The 22230-nt window shown below is 35.8% G+C and overlaps 1 protein-coding gene and 1 pseudogene across 2 annotated transcripts in view; one reads left to right on the forward strand and one right to left on the reverse strand.

The window, feature by feature from the left end:
• Positions 1–288: 288 nt before the first annotated feature.
• Positions 289–22230, reverse strand: part of VPS13C (vacuolar protein sorting 13 homolog C) — a 157639-nt gene continuing 135697 nt past the window's right edge. Inside the window, exons 73-83 of one of the 2 annotated variants that reach the window (XM_074366228.1) lie at positions 21584–21665; positions 20484–20597; positions 19605–19680; positions 19040–19203; positions 17754–17799; positions 15532–15655; positions 14893–15007; positions 9797–9885; positions 4120–4243; positions 2532–2615; positions 289–2221 (exon numbers count right to left, since the gene is read on the reverse strand). In XM_074366228.1, coding sequence (XP_074222329.1) covers positions 2120–2221; positions 2532–2615; positions 4120–4243; positions 9797–9885; positions 14893–15007; positions 15532–15655; positions 17754–17799; positions 19040–19203; positions 19605–19680; positions 20484–20597; positions 21584–21665 — 1120 coding nt within the window. In that variant the 3' untranslated portion in view covers positions 289–2119. Of the gene's footprint in view, positions 2222–2531; positions 2616–4119; positions 4244–9796; positions 9886–10659; positions 14151–14892; positions 15008–15531; positions 15656–17753; positions 17800–19039; positions 19204–19604; positions 19681–20483; positions 20598–21583; positions 21666–22230 lie in introns of those variants that run through there. The other variant, XM_074366229.1, reaches the window with a different exon arrangement.
• On the forward strand, positions 15910–16298 carry LOC123612641 (large ribosomal subunit protein eL33 pseudogene; annotated as a pseudogene).

Below are 22230 nucleotides of genomic sequence, written 5' to 3' on the forward strand. Positions count from 1 at the left end.
AGTGTGGCAGCTGGGCCCAGGGTCACATCTGTTCTCTGTGTCCTCCCAGTGCCGCAGATCTATGCCACAGACCCCCAGTGTGGTAAAGGGGCCCCACGTGCCCAGGAAAGCCGTCTCCTGCCTATTACCTTTCAGAGCTCTCCATAGCTATTAATCTAACATCTCACTGTTAAAGGATGGAAGAAGAGAAGCGAAAGACATAAAACGTAAAAGCATCTGAAAAAAAAAAAAGTCAAAGCAAATGTTATTGAATATTTAACACAAACCCACAAAGTTTTCACACCTGTAAACAATACACCAAATGTTTTATTTCTCTCAGTAGCTCATATGCAAGCAATTGACTCTCAAATCATTTTTAAAAAACACAGAAGACATTATTATACTTTACTAATGAATTCCTTCTGTCCCAGGGGATTAAATCAAACAAAAATAGCACAAATATCTGGAAGTTTATTTCTAAGCCAACTGAGATAATGAATTTATAGGTTTCTATGAATTAATTTATTTAGTTCAATGTTTTGTACATGCCGTCAGTATAATTTCTTAAATACTTAGGACCTTGTCAATAGCTGTGATTCATATGAAAAATATAATCAGATGCCTCAAATTCCTGATTAGATCAGTTTTAAAGCCATAAAATATTACTACACTTGAATAAACTGCAATTAACCACCGACACAGAAGTTCTGCTTAAATTACAAGTTTTGTGTATGATACTTTTCTTCAGAGAAAAACAAAGTGATGTTGAAAAGGTAAAGACCACCGTACGGTATCAAATATTTGCGGCATTAGCTACTTCACTCTCTTTTTTGGAGTCAACAGTAAATAATAACTAGAAAAATATTTTTAAGTTTTAAGGCCAGTCTTAAAAAAAGCATGAATAAGGATAGTAGAAACATAACCACACATTAACAAAAACAGAGCAAACCAAGTGCGTCTACAATTTCATTTCATCATTAATTTGGTGATTTGAGGTAAATACCATGTTAAAAACCATGAGCAAATTTACAGATTCAGCCAAAGAAATTAAGTATTTTTGAGCACTTTTCCCCAAAACTTTAATAGGCAGTATATCTCTGACCAGAATAAATGAGACGCAGAAAAGGTCAAAAGTAAGTGTCCTGAACTGATTCTCAGAGGCCTGCCCTCAGAGGACACAGCTACCAGTTACGTTCCACAGTGTTGGTAGATGCCTTATTTTATTTATATATAAAGCAGCTAGAGATTTTTTTCATTCTTCCTGCTAAGTATTTAAAATACATTCGTAGCTATACACTAAAATTAAGTCTTAGCTTACGATGCCCTTAAATATCTTTCAACTTATAAAAAACAACTTCTGGAAATAAAAAAATATCGAACCTTACATATTTCTGAGTCTTGAAAAACTTAAAGTGCAACATTTTCATGCATCAGCGCATTATAATTGTGCCATGTAAGTTCACCTTGAAAGAGCAAGTAAACAAGTTTCAAAACTCCGAGAGGACACAGTGTAGATATTTTCAGGCTTGATTTTCCACGTCTTGAAGGAGGAAAAATAAGCACCTAAGCAAAACATGTTTTTATCAGGAGAAAACAATGTTTTCATGAAAAGAAAACAGGAAACATGTCATTTCTCCCTTCAGTGGTTTCTCTTAGGTCAATTACCTGGTTTACCAAAAATGTTGTATCGTTTCAATTATCGAACAAGTTACCCTTAAACAAAATAGCCAACATTTGCCCAAAGACTTGTCTGAAACCTCTCAGGGAACACTAGTCTTCTAAGCTCCTTTCTTATTCTTCAGTAAGGATTGTAATTAAAAAGAAGCCTACTGCCTTTGTTTTGCAATTTTGACATTAATCGAAGTTTCACTGAGTTTAAACTGGTACTTCTTTAAGAGTCTGACCTATCCGGGTGGCAGGATCAAAGGGGACTGCTCACATACACACAGCTACAAAATCAGAGTCAAAACTAAAGGGGAATAAGGAAAATCCAACAGTAACTACTCTGGAAAAGAACTCTAAAACTAAAGGATTCCTTGAAAAATTCTCTTTAGCTGAAGATAGCAAGATAAAGAGGAGTGGTTTACAGACAAGACCGTGATGGGTTTTGCGCCCAGCAGCAGCCCCCTGGGACCTGTGATTAAGATGGTATCTGGGGCCTGAGAGGTTTCAGTGATGACCGCTTCATCAGTTTTTGCTGCTGTCTCATTGACTGCGCATCCTCAATGGCATGACACGCTCTCTGGAAAACAAAACGTTTGCCATGAACGGTAACGACAAGGACAGGCTCATGTGCAGGAATAGAAAGGTACAAAGTCAAGAACGTGAGCTCTGCACACAGGTCCAAAGAATACACAGTCAATACATGTCATGCTAAGACCCTTCTGCCTGATTTAAGCCCACGGCCTATTAGTTTAAGCTTATATATCCATCCAAAGTTCTAAGTGGAAGGTCTTTTGGAAAAATAATGGGTATTATTAATTATGTCAGATTTTTTTTTTCATCTTTCAGCCAAACAACTGAGGGGACGTTCTTTAAAATAAATTGTTTACCTCTGCCGTGATGGTATCCTGCAGGTAAATTTTCTGAACATAGCCTTGATTGGCACTGTCCTTTTTGTGGAACAGACCCTGTTTCTGTTTCAAAAGAAACAGTGAGAGAAAAAAAAATTATTACTGGGAAGAAAAAAAAAATTATAACCTTTAATTGAATGCTTAAATGTCAACTCTATTTTATAACCAGCAGACTAACTAAATACACATATTCAGGTAAGATAAGAAATAAATCATTCTGGTACAAGGATAGTGGTTCCATGTGCAAGCTGTTAGAATTTATGAAATTGGATGAGTATGTATCTATCTGCATAAAATAATGGCTCTCTGCAGGGGATGATAAACAGCCTACAGGAATACCACTTGATAACTCACCACATCTGACAAATCAGAAAACCCTTCCTTCATTTCCTTGGCTGATAGACACAATTCTTACATAATGTAAAATACATGGAGTCAGTTCTCACCACTGATGTGAAAGAAAAGTGATAACTGAGGAATCTGTAACACATATTGCACAGTGACACAGTCTTTCATAGTCTGAAAACTGTGTTTCCCACACCAAGGCACTCTTTAAATTTTGACGCTCTACAAGGAGGCAAGGCTGAAGTGCAAGATGGTATAGTTTCATCATAGTTTCTTTTATTTGTAAACTTATATAAAAATAAAAGTAAATGTAAGTTAAAGGACAATAGTAGTTACATCTCTAACTATTAATTTTCATTTTTAAATTTATTTTTATGGACGTTTACAATGTGTCAGTTTCTGGTGTACAGCACAATGCTTCAGTCATATAGGAACATACATATATTCATTTTCATACTCTTTTAAACCATAATTACTGCAAGATACTGAATATAGTTCCCTGTGCTACACAGTACGAACTTGTTGTTTTTTATGATAAATGTTTTTCAGACAGTTTTCAATATTAGAGATAATGTCATTATTGTTTAGGAAGAAATGTATTATGGAAATTATCATCTTTGGAATAATTACATTTTTTAAAGGGGTGAAATTTAATTTATATTATATATAATAAAAACTACACATTTCAAGGAAAAATGAGTCTGAGAACCAAGCAAAAGATGGGATATCATTTTTGCTAATTACTTTTTATGTAATTAAAAAGTTCTTCCTTAGAAAATGATGGAGAGGAAACACATGAAAACATATTATATATTATAGAATGTAAAAGAATTCTGTAAATGCCAAGTATTATTAAACATGAATGTTTCAGACATAATATTTATAATAGCCTCTTTAAAAGTCTAAAAAAGGGAATCTTTTTAGAAGTATCTAAGATTATAGCAAAGTAGTATCCATATGAAAATTTAGAAACCCTTCTATTTACTAATGCTTTGTTCTACCAAAAAGGAAGCATCAGTGGACAGAGTTGATATTTCACTCAACACAAACACTGTCAGAAAATAAAGTACACAAACAAATATCTTTCCTTACATTTCAGCATATAATAATAATAATCCTTCAAACATTTTGTAGAGTTAAGTGTACAACAGAGTCATAAAGTATTCGTTTCCATTCATTTAACAAACTCTTGGCTCTAAAGGTGTGAGTCACGTTTTCTTACCTCAACTGAAATTTTGAGCAGATTTCCATCGACACTAGGAGAACGCACAAAATCCTCAAACGGGTATTGCCAGTCTACGGACGTGTGGCCTAGGATTTCAACTTCCTTTATGCACAACACTCGCCTATTTTACAAGACAAAAGCATGCAGGTAGTGACAGGGAGTTAATTATTCTAATTGTTTCTCTCTGCTGGACGACATAGGTATTGCTCGGTAAGCAACGTAACCTAGCACTAACAAAGAGTATGCTTCATATAAATTAAAAAAAAAGCCTGGATAAGTCAAATAAAGAGCAAACATGGCACCTACCAACTCACAAGGAGACTGCCAAAGACTCCCCTTCTGCCAGTCTTGCAAAATTCAGAGAAGTGTCATGTTTTCTTTTTAAACTGACCAGAAAACTGAAATCATTTTCTTTGAAACACATAAGGAACAGGCTGTACTCTCACCTGGGAAGCAGTAAAGGCAGTAACCCCTGAAAATGTTTTACTTGGAAAATTATTAATTGCTCTTTACTGTCAATCACGTACACCTTCTAATCAAGAAAGAGTGTGCAGGAAATGTCACAGACCTCAAATGTCACGTCAGACCCACTAACAAATATCAGGTCTGAACACTGTAACACTGTATCACAGAGTATCCCATTTTACTCAATAGCAATTAAAAAAAAATCACAGAACCCTTAAAGGGCATCCACATTGATTTTCCAGTGTGGGATCCAGATTAGTTACTGATGTAACTAGACTTCATTCCAAAGTTTCTATTACAGAAAACAAAACTAGGAAAGGAGAATTTTTCATAAGCAACAAAGAAAACAGGGTCTCTGCTTGAGAGGTGCTCACAGGCTGGAAGGGGGACAAACTTGTAGATAAATGCTGCTGCAGTCAGGTAAGCACCATGGCAGTGGGTGCAGGAAACTCTTTTGCAGCCCAGGAGAGAGGGGCTGACTGTGCTGCTGAAGTAGGTGGCGTTAAGAATTGATTCTTGAAAGAACAAGGTCTCTAGGTGGGAAAGGGAAGTAACACTCCAGACAAAGGGAACAGTGCATTAATGTATATAGGGTTATAAAAGGGGGAAGATTTATTTCAGGAATGTGGAAGTCTGTGGCTGGAGTACCAGATATATACAGAGGTGAGAAAATTAGCTTAGTATCAGATCTTTAAAGGCTTGCTTTTTTTTTTTTTTTTTTTTTTTTTTTTTTTTTTTTGCAGGGGGATGGGGAGCTTTTAAGAAATTTTGACATTAACCTAATAATCTACAGACAATGGGAGATGACAGGATAAAGTGAGCTGTGGCCAATGGAGGAGCGATGGGCGTAGACAATTCAAGGTAGGACTGATTGTAACAGTCCAATCAGGAAACAGTGAGAGCCTCAATTAAGGCAGCGGCTGTGAAAAGAAGAGCTAGATTCTAGATGTTTGGAAGGTAGAGTTGAATGAACTTGGGACCAGTGGGGAGTGGGGGCTGATACAGACGTCTGGCACTCTATTTATCTGCACCCTGCTGCTGAAACTTTGGGCATGTTTGGGGCTGTGCTGTGCCCTGTAGGAAGTTCAGCGTCCCCATCCCCAGACTACGCGCTTGCACCCTTACACCTTCCAAACAGCTTCCAGGAAGTGGACTCCACTCCCCCTGCCTCCTGCCTAGCAGAGAATCAGATGGCAGAGCTGCGAGTTGAAGGTAACTATTACAAATCACTTGTCAAAGGCAATTCACCATTCAGACTGTCTTAAAACTATTCTTTTTTTTTTTTCCAAATTGAAGAAGTACAGTCAGTTACAACGTGTCAGCTTCTGGTGCGCAGCACAATGTCCCAGCCATGCTCATACACGCATATATTCGTTTTCATATTCTTTTTCATTAAAGGTAAAACTCTACTCTTGATTGTTCCAACAGCATTATTGTTCTCCTGCCACCTTACATCTCCTTCATTTTCTTCCTCCTGCACCGTTGGCCAGAGCTCAAATCTTGGTCTTCTGTTCAACATATTCTCTCAGGGTGGTGTCTAAGGTCTCAGCTCCAGGTCTTTATCCAAACCCCAGTTATCTACACCTATACCTGTCTGTATCTGTATGTCTCCCTGACTACAGAGGCATCTCTACTTTGATATCTCAAAGCTATGACAAACTAAGTTCAAAACAAAAACAAAACAAATCATCTTTCCCCTGAAATACTCAGGTTAAAAACCAGTAAGTCATCTTGTAGTCCCTTCTCTTCCATATTAAATCACCCACCAGCCGCTGGTCTCTACCCCCTTATATCTGCCCTCATTTTTCGTTTAGGCCCTCACCACTGCTATCAGGGTAACCGCCTGTCTCCGTAGTAGACAAATTCTAAGATGGTCCCCAAGATCACCCGCCCTCTGGTATATAGCCCCATATAATCCCCAGGACTACGAATATGATAGACTTCACATCCAAGATTAGGTTTTGTTATAAGCCACACGTGACTTTTAGAAGAAAGTTTATCTGGGTGGGCCTGACCTAATCTTGTTGGTCAGAGACCCTACGCCAGAGTTCAGAGTGCAGCTGCTCGTCTGAAGATGGAGAGAGCCACATGACCAGGAACGTGAGTGGCTCTAGGAACAGAGGGCAGCCGCCCAGCTGACAGATCAAGGAAACGGGTCTCGGTCCTACAACTGCAACGAACTGAATTCTGCCGACAACATGAAATGAGCTTGGGAGGGGATTCTTCCCAAGATCTTCCAGAAGGAAGCTGACTCCTTGATTTCAGCCTTGTGAGACCCTGAACAGAGGACCCAGCCACGCTGTTACCTGACTCCGGACCCACACAGATAATAAGTCTGTTGCTTTAAGCTGCTAATTTTATGGTAATTTGTTGTGCAGCAAGAGAAAACTAATATGGTCTCTGACTGGCTCCCCTGCCTCCATTCTGAGCCTCCTCCAATCAAACTGCCTCCAGAGATCTTTCTGAACTACAAACCTCATCATATTACTTCTTGTTTGCAAACCTGGGAAAGGAAAAAGAGAGATGTATGTGTGTATGGTGTGCATATACCCTCGAGTGAAAAGCTGCAATACTGAAAAGCAAAATAACAGTCCATACTTCAAAAAAAAAATTAGTGATCTTCCATCACATTAATGATAAAACTTAAACTCTTTAGACAGCATGAGGAGACACCTATGACTCGTGACCCATCTCCCAACACGTCCTCACTAACATTCTACTATCCAACCATTCCAAACTACTCTTACTCTTCAAAGTGCCACCGTTTTATGCCTCACCGTGCCTTTTATTTACCAAGGACATTTCTATTCACTGTAAGACTCAGCTCAAGAACCTCCTCAGCTAGAAAGCCTCCTTAGCTAACACTTTCCCCTGACCTTGGTTGCCACCTCACTAGACTGAGTTTTTCCCCTGTCTTCAGAGTCTGTACATCATTGTAACATTGTCACACTGTGATGTCATTGATAATTGGCAGGTCTCCCCATTACATGGGGAGGGGACAGAAGACGTAACTTTCAGCTCTGTGGCCCTGTACCTGTCATATATCTGACGGTGCAGTGGACTGAATGTTTACATCCCCCTCATATTCGTATATTGAATCCTGACCCCAAAGTGATGGTAATGGAGGTGGGGCTTTTGGGAAGTGATTACGCAGAGCCCTCATGAATGGGATTAGTGGCCTTATAAAAGAAGCCAGAGAACGTTCCCTTGCCCCTCTGCCATGTGAGTACGCAGCTAGAAGACAGCCATTCATGAACCAGGAAATGTGCCCTCACCAGACACACAATCTGCCAGCACCTTGATCCTGGACTCCAGAACTGTGAGAAATTAATATCTGTTGTGTAAGCCACCTGTCTATGGTACCCTGTTAGAGCAGCCCAAACAGACTAAGACAGATGGTTTAAAAAAAAAAAAAACAAAAACGCCTGCTCAGGGAACAATTTCCTGATGAAGATTACTACAGTAAAATATCATGTAGGAGGGAGGACTAACTAGTGGAGCCACAGCTTAACAAATTCAGTTCATGAGAGTTTGCATTTCGCTTCTAAAAAATGATTTAAAAAAAAATACTGGGACCAGCTATTTTCATCTTTTCAATTATTATCTATATCAGGGGTGGCAAACTATAACCTGTGGACAAATCAAGCCCATGACCTGTTTTAGTAAATAAAATTTGCAGGGAGACAGCCATCCCCATTCATTCACATATTGTTCACAGCTATCTTCCCACTAAAAGAGCCAAGGAAAGTAGTTAGGAAACAAAGAATGGCCCTGGAAGCCTGAATATTTACTATATGGCCATTTAACATTCTCTTGACTCCTTACCTATAGTATATGTGATGAATAAGCCTAATGTTAGCAATAAAAGATTAGAGTTATTTTTTAAAATACTGATTTTGGAAGAAATGCTATATTTATGTAATCATTAAAGGTCAACCAGATCAGCATAATGGTAACCACCTCGTAATCAAAAAGCATTCCAGTCAGCGCCTACTAAAGCTACAAGGGGACTAAGTCACTGCCCAGGTCAGGAATGTTATTTTTCTAACTGCCTCCTGAAAAAACTCTGTAAGTGATTAGATTTCAAATTACTACGACTTTTCAATTTACTTGAAGAAAACCATATGTACAATGTACACATTAATATTCCTACAAAATGCCTAAATCAAGTAAGTACTAAAGTGTTTAAGATTACCACCCCCCCCAAAAAAACCTAACTGGCTTCCACTGCCTAGTGTTGAATCACATAAAAGGCATACAATTTTAAAATGAATTAATACACTGCCATTGAAGCTAACTACAATACACAATACAGATAAACACTGTTTTTGGTCTAATCCAATGGAGACAACATAAAATTATGGACATAGAAATAAGTGATTGCTTGTCAAGGACATAGAAATAAAAGATTGCTTGTCAAATCTGTAAAAACCACATTTTACACTAATTGTTTTGTGATTATTTTTACTTCTTAATTAATGAACAAATCAGAGGACTAAATAATTCTCTCTTTGAAAAAGCTTGTAGGTTTAAGCCTGAATCCTATCATTTTAACCTTCTTTTCTCTCATTCCCATCTAAATATATTTAAGGGCAGTAGTAAGGAATTTAATGCAGATTTTGCCTACTGAAAGGGCTTGCCTTAGTCCTACAAAAATGCATAGATTAAAATATTTTAAAAATTATTAATCTATAATTGCCATTTTAGAATAAGTGATGTAAGGTAAATATCAGGAAAATAAGCCTAATAAAATAAAGTTAGAATAAGTTCTTTTATTGGGAAGAATTATCTACCACTCCCAAGATACTTGGAAAAAAGTGAAGCACACAGAAATAATACCACCCTTTTAAAAAGGTATGCTAATCACCCAAAATAAAGCCGTGAGAAAAAATGATTCATGAATTCACCATTTTAATTCACATATAATGGTAACGCCACTGCACTTACAAAGGCCATTCTAGACTCTGTCTCTCGAAGTTGTGTAACATGGTTAAGCCCCTGAACTACGCTGAGTCTCATTTTCATATGAGAGGGTCAGAAGAGATAGATGATCTCAAAGGATCTATCTAGTTCTGTATTTTTATGATTCCATGACAATGAACATTTTGTAGTTGAAGCATAATTTTATAAATCCTCTGCCATTTTAATCTTTAAAATTCTTACAATCTACATAGTTAGCACTTGAAAAAACGTCACTTGAAGTCAATACCTATTTGTAACCATAAGGCTTGTCTTCCTGCTTCCGGGAACAGCACAGTGGTATCGGTAAGTTTCTCCTTCTAACTTTTTGATATGATTCTGAAAAGAAAACAAGATTCAAGATTTGGGTTGTACATGCATCCAAATAGTATTTCCAAAATTCTACATTAGCTAATTAGATAACAGTGCCAGTTAGGATAAAAATTATTAGAAACAAAAGCATAGTTCTACACACTGGCACATGAAGCTGGAAAAATATTCATAGTATATTTATAAATTAACTTCCACTGTGCCTTAAAAGACAAATAAGTATTAAATGCTTACTAAGTGATCGTCTAGTAAAATACATCCTGTTGTGTGATAACATAGCAATTCAAAAATATCTGCCAGAAATAATCACACATTTTCATTAATATGAATGTACATTAATATAAAACTGGACATTAACATTACAGGGGTCCTTAACCTGGGGTCCATGAACGGACTTTGAGAGGTCTATGAACTACCATAAAACAAAGTTTTATACTTTGAAAATGTGCTTCTGAACTTTTTTCAAAAGACAGTTCACATTTTTCACCAGATTTTTTTAAGGGGTCTGTGATCCTTCTCAAAGGTTAAGAATCACCGATTTACAGAGAGGTCGATATACACATAATAAAATTCCAAGATAACTGATACTTAATATTTTTGAATGTTTGGTCTTATACATTAAACATGCAGGAGAACTACAAGTATGTACTGAATTATATTGCTGGTAGACAAGAAAATATAATGACAATCTTAACGCAAACACAAAGGATTTCTAAGATTTCAAATAGACGGTACAATTTATTCCTAAAGACAATTACAAGCATAAAATAATTCAAGTATAAATAGCAGCACATTAAAATACATTTATTTTTTCCAACTATCTCAGAACTATTGTGACTTCAGTCAATACACAATAAAAATCAGTAAGTTATTTTTTATAACTAATGCTAATGAAATATTATTAACATTATTTATAATATACAATTTAAAATCAGATGAGATTAAATACAAAAATACAGAACATAGCATACCTAATAAATATGATATTAGCATTTTATAACCAAGAATACAACACCAATATTATCAAAAGGATAATATAGTCAATAATAATCACAAGCAGAGAAAGTACACTTGTTATTATTTCAGTACTAAAATACACATTTTTTTTTTAAAGATCCTTGATTCCCAGTCATTCCTTGACAATTAGGAAAAGCCATGAACAAGGAAGATGCATCCCCAAAGGACGGGGTCTCATCTTCAGAATGAACCTCAGAGAGGAGTGGAGTTTAACAGTCACTTGCTCCACATTTTGACATGTGAATAGCTAGTATCTTTTAACATTTATATCTTAATCCCTTTAAAGAGAATACGGGAAATGAATATAATAATTTAGCACGTTTATTTTCAGCTTTGAAATTTTAATAGGTTAAAATATTTAGTTTTGAGAAGCAATATACAAGGAACTACCCACTTTCCATCTTGTACACATTTTCATTAGTTATCAGGATTTGTGCTTTAAATAATTTGAGACTTTTAAAGTATAATTTATCACCATAATACATTATAGAAACCATGTTTTCAGTACTTCTAAAATTCACTACATTCTGAGATCCAGATTAAGATATTTGGTCACTGTGGCAGATTAGTTGATAAAATATTCACTCTCTTTCCAAAATGCAACTTGAAGAATTTACAATATTTAGCAAAAGCACTCAATTTTTTCAAGTAAATGCTAAAGAAATAATACAAGGTTTGAAAAGCAATACGTATAACGACGTTTATCACAGCATTATTACTGTTAGTAAAATAACAGAAACAACTTTAATGTCAAGAACTGAGAATGGTCAAATATACAACGTAAGGTTCCCTCAACAGATGGTAAGGCAAAAATTAAGAATGAAGCATTTCTTCTAAAAAAAAAAAAAAAAAGAATGAAGCATTTCTAAGGACATGGAAAAATACAATTAAAATGAAAAAGCAAGGAACACCATTTTAAATATCATGTAATCATAACTATGTGAACCAAGATGAATATTAAATAAAAACTGGATATATACATATATATAAATATCATATATATGTGTGCATAAATGGTAATTATCCTAGGAGAACAGAGGATAAGCAGAATATATCCTATGAAAACATGGTATATGATTTAGTAACTTTCAAAGTAAAGTATTAAATTAAAGAATATAAAGTAATACTCAAGAGAAAAAGAAAATAAGATAAATCAAAAGATTCCCAAATAAATTATTTAGAATGTATCTACATTACAATAAGCACTAGGAGGACATAATTTTACCCTCTAATGCTCTTTAATACTTACACACTTTTGTTATACTTTGTCCCTTAAGGGCAGAAGCCTCATTTCTTTTGTGTATCCAGCACAGTCTAGATAATCAAATACTTTGTACCCAACTAACCGATTACAGCAAGATGCACAAGGGATGAAACAGCCTAAATGTCTTAATTACCCAGGCCTACCCTTGCTACCCATGGGAAAGAATTGCCAAGTCCTCTTGTTAATGTACAATCATTCTATTTCTTTCAGTTCTGAAATCTTAACAAAAACTAATAAATCAGACAAGATGATTATATTTAGCTAAAATAATAAAGTGTCTTGAAGTTTTGTGCTTACTGACATGCAGTTGTAAAAAAGAGAAATCACAAGGAAAAGATTAATAACATAAAGAGCTAAACAAACAAAAAGTAAACAATAAGTAAAGAAAAAAACTTTAACAAGTTATAAGAGTTTCCAAAAGTCAAGTCTCACTAAAATTGCAATGTACCCAGGAAAATCAGAAATCATTACTTTTACCTAAGAAGGAAGAATAATTATTAGTGATGATTTAAAGACAGCATCTGGAATTAGTTACTGAGCTTGATTCTCACAGAAACTGTACGTGCCGTGACATTTTTGCCAACCCTCAATTATCTAGGCACAAGAAAAGTTTGTCAGCTATAGTTTTAGGCTGGTCTTTGGATGTCATTCTTTCTTTTTTAAAGTGCTTGTTTTAAATATGAAGCATTCAATTTATTCTTTTGGAAACTATAGTTTAAACAATATATAATCCAACTAAATAGCTGAATATTAACAGCTTCATTCTATAAGTTTACACTTTGGTTTCAATTTTGGGAGGAAGCATGAAAGCTGCTAGACAAGACACTGCTGAGTCAAAACATTTCTATCTTTAGTAAAAAAAAAAAAAGAGAAATCAAAATATAACTTATTTTGAAAATTAACTATGGGGCTACTAATTTCAAAATAATAATTTACAATTTTTTTGCTTTCATTAAGATAATGAATCCACTCTACAGACTTAAAAGCGAAAGGATTGGTTTTTAAAAATAAAGACATCTATAAATTCAAATGGCACATAAGTAACCTGCTTAATTACATATTCAACTTCTATTTACATTAATTGAAACTAATAATTATGAAATAAGCATAACCAACAAGGAGAGTTAATTTTTATAAAGTAGAAATGCTAAAGGCTAAGAATATATTTAGAAATTACTAATAATTAGAAAATAATTAGAAAATGGGGGGGAGGGTATAGCTCAAGAGGTAGAGTGCATACTTAGCGTGCATGAGGTCCTGGGTTCAACCCCCAGTACCTCCATTAAGAAATAAAAATAAATAAATGAAACGAATTACCTCCCCCCCAACAAAATAATTTTTAAAAAAGAGAAATGATTGTCATTTACCTAGAAGGAGTAGCAAGTTGAAAAAGAAAACAAGATTAAGACCATGTTCTCAAAATTCATGTGCCAACCCTTATTTGAGGTCCAGGGACAGACCCAGAGCAATATTAGAACATTTGTCCCACCGTCCTGTAACTTGAGTAAACTGAGGGTGATTTTGTGAAACACAGGTATATAATCCTATCATCTGGACTCACATACATAAAGAACACACAATAGACTGGACTTCAGCATTGTTCTTTTTTTCCAACTTTACTGGAAATGCACGTGAATACCATAAGAAAAGATGAAATTTTCAAAATGATAGTAAGTGTCCACTTGTGAGGACATAAAGTGTCCCACCAATTAAATGGGAAAGAGCTCATTTCCTGCATCCTTTCTTTTTTTTTTTATTTATCTTTTATTCCTGCACAGTATCACCAGGAATACTACCATTTTTTTATCTGTAGTGAAGCCACTACCAAAAAAAGTTCAGACAGGCGTGAGAGATGTAAAGAAAACTTCATTAAAATGGACTCTCATTCTAAATAAACCTGGACAGTCAATTAATACCACAGTTTGTTCTGATTTTTAAGGATGAAATCAAGTAGCAGTATAGGAAACATTTACTCTTGTATTTCCAGTTCTTGCTGTGCAGGCAGAAAAAGAAAGAAAATCAGGTTAGAAGCATGCAGAAAGATAAAAATGTAATCACATACTATAAAAACCGAAGGCTAAGAACAATGAGGAGTCATTTTATTTTAAAGTCCAAGTAGGAAAGTATTAATAATTTTATTTTAGAGGAAAGCTAGTCATGGGAGAGTAGCAATTTATACATGTGTGTATTATTTAAATACAGTAAAATTAAAACTAAAATAAAAGCCAAAAATATTCTTAAGGCAATTTTTAAGGTTTAAAAAGACTATAATTGTACATAATCTTTTTTTCTCTCCTCCAGCTTCTGTTTACCTAAATAAATCTAGGTTTACAATGTAATCCAGATAAATTAATTTGGCTGGGAGAAAAAGAAGCAGTGAAATTCCAGCAATTGTCTACAAAGCAGGGGACCAAAGTTAATAATGTGAACTAAATGAGCTACCATACAAATGGTAGTAAAGCTTATGACTTCTTCTAACATTACCCTTTCTGCACTAAAAGCTTTGATCCTGTTTCGGAAAAAAAAAAAAAAAAAAAAAGACCAGCTTTTCCCATTTAACACATTATGCTAATATAATAAAACAAACAACTACAAAATTGTACTCTACAAACCACGTTCCCTAATCTTTAAAAAAGTTCATGAATCAGGAACCTTAGGAACTACGCATGAAATCCTGATCCTAGAAATCTTTAAAAGTAAATTTCACTCATGACCGTGAAGAATAGAATTTATACCTCAAATAAATCATAGCCCTCGGATTCCTGCCTGTTGTAAGGACGAATGATGCCGTCTTCGTGGATCAGGCGGGGAGAACGGAGCCTGGACACTTCCTCGGTTGATTCTGCCACCCTGTGTAAGGCAGCAGAATAAGCACACATAAGAAAACACATGAGAAGCTTTCAAAATAATACAAATATATACATTGATTAAACCCTGAACTACATAACATAGTATATCAGTATTTGGTAGAGTAATTTTAAGTAACTTGCCAAAAATAACGTGACAAGTGTTCAAACCAAGTCTGTATGACTCCAAGTTTTCCCACCTTTTCATAAAGAATAGAAAATGTCAAAGCAATAAAGGCAGGGAGTAGGTGATCCACGCTTTGGATCCGGGGTGTCTAGCACAGTGCCCAGCACATAGCAAAAACCAATAAACATCTGATGAATCAAAGAGAAACCGAGCTATAAAAAAAAAAAAAAAAAAGTCGCTTATCACTCCTTTCTGGAGGCGCTTTACCTTGAGAACTTGTCAAAAGTTTCAATTAGACTTTAAGGTCGTTAAAAGCAAGCAAAGTATTTAACCTAGTTATGTATTTGAAGCAACAATTAGCACATAGACACATATCTTGTGCACCGTATGTACTTCACTACCTCTGAATTCCTTGGAAGGTGCTACTGGCCATATCAATGATTCCACCAGTTGGACGAGCCACCGCACCCACAAGCCCTTTTCCAATTCCTTTGAAGAATCCAGCAGCTCCTTCCTTTTTGGCACCTTCATGAAACCAAAGACAGTGTGGAAATATAAAGATTTTAAAATAAGCAAATTTGAACTCAACAAAAGCCTCAGCCAATCTCTGAACTGATTTACCCAGGAAGCTTCTAGAATTTGGCTTTCTAAAGAAGTTAAATTTAATCCCAACGTGATAACACAGTGGTTCTCAAAGTGTGTTAAAAATGCAAGTTATTCTTTCAGACATCCTGGAGCCTGTGGAGGCCTGCTGGAAATAGGATTTTTAAAACAACAAAATGTCTAGGAGGCTGTGGTCCAAGGCCATATTTGCTGGCTAAAAGTGGAGTCTCTGGAACCAGAGGGAGCACACAGCTCTTCCTAAAACTGAAGGTATTTATGCCTGAGATGAAACTGAATTCCATCTACGGAAGAGATGTGCTTATGTGCACAAAGCAAAGAACAGCTCAATAACTCTGGTGGAAAACCGAGTAAAACCAGAGTCATCTGGGGAAAGGTAACTCATGCTCATGGAAGCAGTGGCGTGGTTTGTGCCATAGTCCGAAGCAACCTTCCTGCCAAAGCCACTGGACACAGAATCCGTGTGATGCTGTACCCCTGAAGGACTTAAGAGTATTGAAAAATAAATAAATAAAAGTGTGGATTTGTTTAAAAAAAAAAACAACAAACAAGTTATTAGGCCCCACTCCCAGCCAGCAGTCTGTGTCTCAATAAGGCCCCAAGGTAACCCCAAGGCACACTCAAGCTTTACAGCTACTGATCCAGAAGTTCAGTCAGTATCTGTGACTGGAAGGTCTAAGAACTGACCAGAGAAAATTCTCTTTTTTCTTTTTTTTGCCAACCATTAGAAGATTTTTCAAGCAGTATACTTTGTTTTTTAAGTATAAGAACTTTATTGAAATATAATTCACATACCATATAATCCACCCACTAAAGTATACAAATCAAATGTTTTTCAGTACATTCAGAGTTGTGCAACCATTACCACAATTAATTTTAAAAATCTGAATCATCTCAAATAGAAGCCCCATGCCTAACAGCACTCATTCCCCATTTCCCCCTCAACCCTCCTCTCAGTCCTATGCAATTTACCTCTTTCTTCCCCACCTTGCAGACCTAGGCAACCACTAATCTACTTTCTATCTGTATGAATTTGCCTATTCTGGTCATTTTCTACAAATGGGATCATATAATATGCGGTCTTCTGTGACTGGCTTTTTTCACTTCGAATCATGTTTTCAAGGATCATCCATCTTGCACTTATAGCAATACTTGACTTCTTTTTATAACTGGATACTATCCCGTCGAATGGCTATACCCCATTTTGTTTATCCATGCATTAGGTGATGGACATTTGGGTTGCTATTACATTCTGGCTATTATGAATAATGTTTCTATAAACACTTCGGTACAAATTTTTCAGCCAATATATGTTTTCAGTTCCCCAGGAGATATACGTAGGCATGGAACTGCTGGGCCATATATAGGCTCTATGTTTATGTCTAGCTGTCCCAGCGCCATTGTTGAAAAGGCTATTCTTTCTTTATGGAATTATTTTAGCACCCTTGTCAAAGATCAATTGACCATAAATGTAAAAATGTGTTTCTGAAATCTCAGTTCCATTCCATTGATATACATGTCTGTCTGTACTGCAGTACCACCTGGCTTAGCTACTTGATAGTAAGTTTTTAAGTTGGATAGTGTAAGCCCTTCAACTTTGTTCTTTTTTCCTAAGATTGTTTTGGCTATTTGGGGTACCCTGAATTCCCATAAAAATTTTAGAATCAGCTTGCCAATTTCAGCAAAAAAAAGCTAACTGGTATTTTGATAGGGATTGCACTAAATAATGTGTTTTTAATAAGATTTTTAAAATGAGACAATTGCTACTGAGAGTCCCAAGGAATCTCGTGTAACTACGGCCCTGCTGAAAATAGCATTCAGAGTCTGAAATAGAGTCTGCTACTTAACCTCTCCACCTTTGGAGTCTTAAATAACAATTTAAGACTATGAACATAAAATTAGTCAGAATTTCTCTCAAATACCTAGTAGCAATTACATCTCTTATGTATACCAGGTATCAACTCTTCAGACTTTACACAGGAAGGAAATGTTCTCAACCTACCTTCCACAGGTTTTGTTATTATTCCAGTCACTCCACCAACAACTCCCTGGGAGAGAAATCAATCATAAAGTCAAGCCCCAGTGGAAGCGGCTTAATTTTAAACCAACCACTAGAGGTCTCTACAGACATGCCAGAAATAACTTTCTTTTAAAACAACTTTTTTTTTTTTAATGAGGGCTTAACTTGATAGAGAACAACGTGCACATGTAAGAGAGCACTATGATTTTAAAAACATTTTATCACAGCAAGTTTTAAAGAAAGCACCCTGTAGAAGCAAACTTTTATAATGGAAAGAACAGTAAAGCAGGTGAAAAATTTTCTACACCTGACACCAAGCAGCAGAGGATCCAATCTCTTTAAGCCTCAGTTCCCATATCAGCGAAATGAGTTAGAAAATTACAGATCTAATTATAAATTCTAATGAGATTACTTTGCAATTTAGTGAAAGCAGAAAACTGAAAATGAAGGGGTCTCTGAAGGATAGCAAATAACCTGATAAATAAAGCACTTCAGAGGAGATAACATACAACATTCCAAATCACTCACACCAACACAGCAGGGACAGTCTCCTGAAGTAATGACCAAAATTTTAAAAATAACATGTTTGTACCTTCTTTAAATAACAGTCAAGTAACGGTTATAACTAAAACCACCTGCATATATAAAAACATAGAAAAAGAATTGCAGGATATATACTACACTGAAAAGATTAAATACCGCTCAGAAGAGGTGAGGGTTAATCAGAGAGTACTTTACAGCCTTACCTATGTTTCCATCACTTATTAAAAAAAAAACTTGTAAGTTCTTATGATTATTTATAAGGAGAATAATCATATATTACTGTATAATTAAACAGTACTCATATAATACCTATATAATTTTTAAAGTCCTGAACAGTAATGAAGGGCAGTTTCTGGCTTATAACATATGATTGTACACCTCCCTTCTATAGAAGGGACCTGAAGACCCCCTTCCCCTTCTAGTTACCACCATTTACCACACTTCTCTGCTTTACTTCCTCCCCTTCCACAGTGATGCTAACCTGCCATTGTTACAGAGTTCTCATTCCAGCCCGAGGGCCAAACTAAGTCTGGGATTTGGGGGACAGATCTGATGGTGACAAAGGGGGAGGAGAACAAAAAAGGAAACAAAGTCCACAATGTACCACTACAGCTACTCTGACAGGCCTTGACTCACAGGCAGTATTCCAAGTTTCAAACAGCCAGTACATATTTCAAAGTGTATATGAAAGCTGGCATTTCTTGAAGATTCAGTGGGACACTTACACGCAGGAAGCCCTTTCCCCCTCTGGCCAGGCTGTCACCAAAATCTTTAGGTTGTCGACCCATCTCTTCTCTTCTTTTTTGCTGATATTCTTTATCCATTGTAATTGCTGCCAAACCTTTTCCAACAGAACCAGTGATTCGAGATACAACTCCTGCTGCACCACCTATCAAAAGGCCCAGAGAAGTCAGTCACATTGCTTCTTTAAAGAGCATTACCACAATACACACGTGCAGTTGCTTGAACTAACAGGTCCTTACAATTCTGTCTCATATACAAAAACGCACAAATTTATTTTTCCCATTTTCTGCTTTGCAAGAAGAGGAATAAAACTATTTAAAGCACAATGATTCAACACTACAAAGACATTAAAAAAAAAAAACCCAGCAGGCCAGTATCAAATTATTTTCCATTTAAGAACAAGGGAACACATCTTTTAAAGGGATTGTTAGAAAAATGATCCCTTGTTTGTCGAACATAATCATTGGTTTTTCATAAACAATGCATTTTATAGTAACTGTAATGAAAAATATATATATATATACACACACAAATACGTGTACATACCTACTGTATGTCCAAAGAGACTTCTTACTCCAATTACTAATCCCTCAGCAAATTCTTCAGGGCCTTGAACAGCACCCTAGCCAAAATAAGTAAGTAAATAAAATTAAAGTTTGCTACTTAAAATTTAAAGAAATTTGAAGACTTTCAATCTAGTATTTCAGAGTTTCCATGAAGATACAGAATCTGTAAGGATTCATAAACTTTGTGGTGGCACAGTTTTCACTCTCTAAATCCCAAAACTGATGGGACACCTACTGTGTATGAAGATACTTAGAACCCACATGATCTCAGCAAACCCTCAAGATGACAAAGTCAGAGAGGAGGAAACCATGGCTTCAACCATGTCTGAAGGTGGCCTCCTGTGCCATCAGATTGCTGAAGCAAGCCACACTGACAACAGGCCTGAGAGCCCACACAGGTTTGGCTCTCCTGTCCTCCCACTTACTCTCTTCGCTTTGTCCTTTTAAAACCCTCACTACACTGGGCCCCTGGATCCTTTAAGCGGCGGTGAACAGGCTAGAGGAAAGCTTGACTATGAAACAAAGTCAGCTTTTAATGCCCCATTAAAATGCCTGTCCACAGTGATGAAATAGCCTGGAAATGGCATCAATCTCCCTAGCACTCTTCCTTATCACTGCATGAAATCCTAGAAAACACGGGCATGCGTTAGCACCCAAACACTAGAAGTGCTCAGTTAACTCTAAAACAATCTTTTTAATGTCATCTCAAGTAATTTTAAATAAAAATAAAAATATTAATATATTCGGTATTTGAACATTATTGAGTTCCCAGATACGATTAAAATACAAATATTTTGTCATGAAAAAATAGAACGTTCATGTTTCTGTACTATACTTAAAATAAATAAAAGATCAATACCTGGAAGGGTTCATAGAATAAAGCTTCAAATCCTTCAGACAGACCTCTAATCAATCCAAATGGGTTTCCAAGCACATCTAAGCCCAATACAAGGACATACATCTGTTTCAAGAACTACAAGGAAAAACAAAACGAAGTCCTTTGCAACTGTTGCAAGAAACAACATCATGATGCAATAAGAAAAAAATGTGATGCTGACTAAATTAGGTTGTTAAAGGAAACCTATGCAGAATAACCACCATTATGATCATTAAGTGATCTTCTGCTATATGCCAGGCATTATGCTAGTACTCTACATGGGCCTTTCAAACTGGACAGAACTAGATTTGAGGCAAAGTCTGCCACGTAGCAGTCATGTAACCTCGGACAAGTCACTGAGTCTATAGGCCTCGATCTTCTTATCTGTAAAATGGGAGGTCTATTATATTTTCCTTGCATGGCTGAGTATGCATATTAAATGACTACATATTTCAAAAATCGTTACTTATTCCTGTAAGTTATTATCACTATTGCCATGAAGCTAGATGTCTAAATTAATAACCAAAACAAAAACCAAATGAAAATATATCCTTATCTGAATATGTAAAAAACGGGATGTCTATACACACACCATAAGAGAAAGGACCTTCCAGCAGAGGAAGGAAAGGGGACTGTCACCCTGGAGTTCCACAGTATAGCAATGGTACCCTGGTGCCCCCAAACAACCACTTCTCTGTGCATAGAACTCGAACCATGAAGTAACAGGCACAGGGAGGAACCTGGCTTCTTCTCAATTCTACTAGACTATGCTTACAAACTGCAGTCACTGAAGGAATAAAATGTAATGACTCCTAAATCACTATTTTTTCCCCAAAGAGGTGGAAGTATACTTGCAAAGGGAAGAAACATTAAAGGAAACTTTTAAAAAGGTTTATAAAGGGGGGAAAGAACTAAAGAAATTAGTTTAATTAATTTAATCATTCAAGAAAAACTACTAAGTAATAAGATTGAGAACTGCAGTAAATTAGGTAAACATCACACACTGTACAATCACATTCAAATGTTTTGCTTTGATATTTCATGAAGGATATTCCTCATGAGTTACTATGATAGGAAATTACCTGTTCACTGTAATGTCTAACAACGCTCCACATCAGCTGATCTCTGTTGTAAAACTGACAGCGAATTTCATAATAAGCAAGTCTGGGAGGAGAAAGAATCAAAGGAACTAAGATCAGTTTTTGGAAAAAAAAAAAAAGAGAGAGACAAAATTTCAATGATAATCATTGCTAATTCACAATTAGGTTTGTACATCTGTCACATATAATTTACATTTGAGATCTTAAATATTAGGATAACAAAAATATTATAAAAATAGTTGCATTCTCATGCAAGTCTTTCATAAATACATAAAGAGTAAAAAGGTTTACAAAAGTTGACCATAATCCCACCACAAAGTAGATTTTTAAGTTTTTTTCTTCTTCTTATTCTCCACTTTGAATTCTTTCTTTTCTGTGCAATTGAAAAATATTAAAACACTTTGTATGCATTTTTATACTCAACACTGTGGATAAGTATTCCTCTACGTCTTCAAAATTCTATGTTGCCATTTTTAACAGATGCATAGCATTCCATCATGTGGAAGTGTCATGACAAACAATTCTTCCACGGTCAGTCATTTCTAAATTTTGACGTAATAATCGAATGTTGCCATGTGTATCCTGAAGATAATTTTGGTTGTATTTCAAGGTTGATTTTTGGTCTTAGT

This window comes from Camelus bactrianus, chromosome 6, assembly GCF_048773025.1.
Source record: "Camelus bactrianus isolate YW-2024 breed Bactrian camel chromosome 6, ASM4877302v1, whole genome shotgun sequence".
Taxonomy (NCBI): domain Eukaryota; kingdom Metazoa; phylum Chordata; class Mammalia; order Artiodactyla; family Camelidae; genus Camelus; species Camelus bactrianus.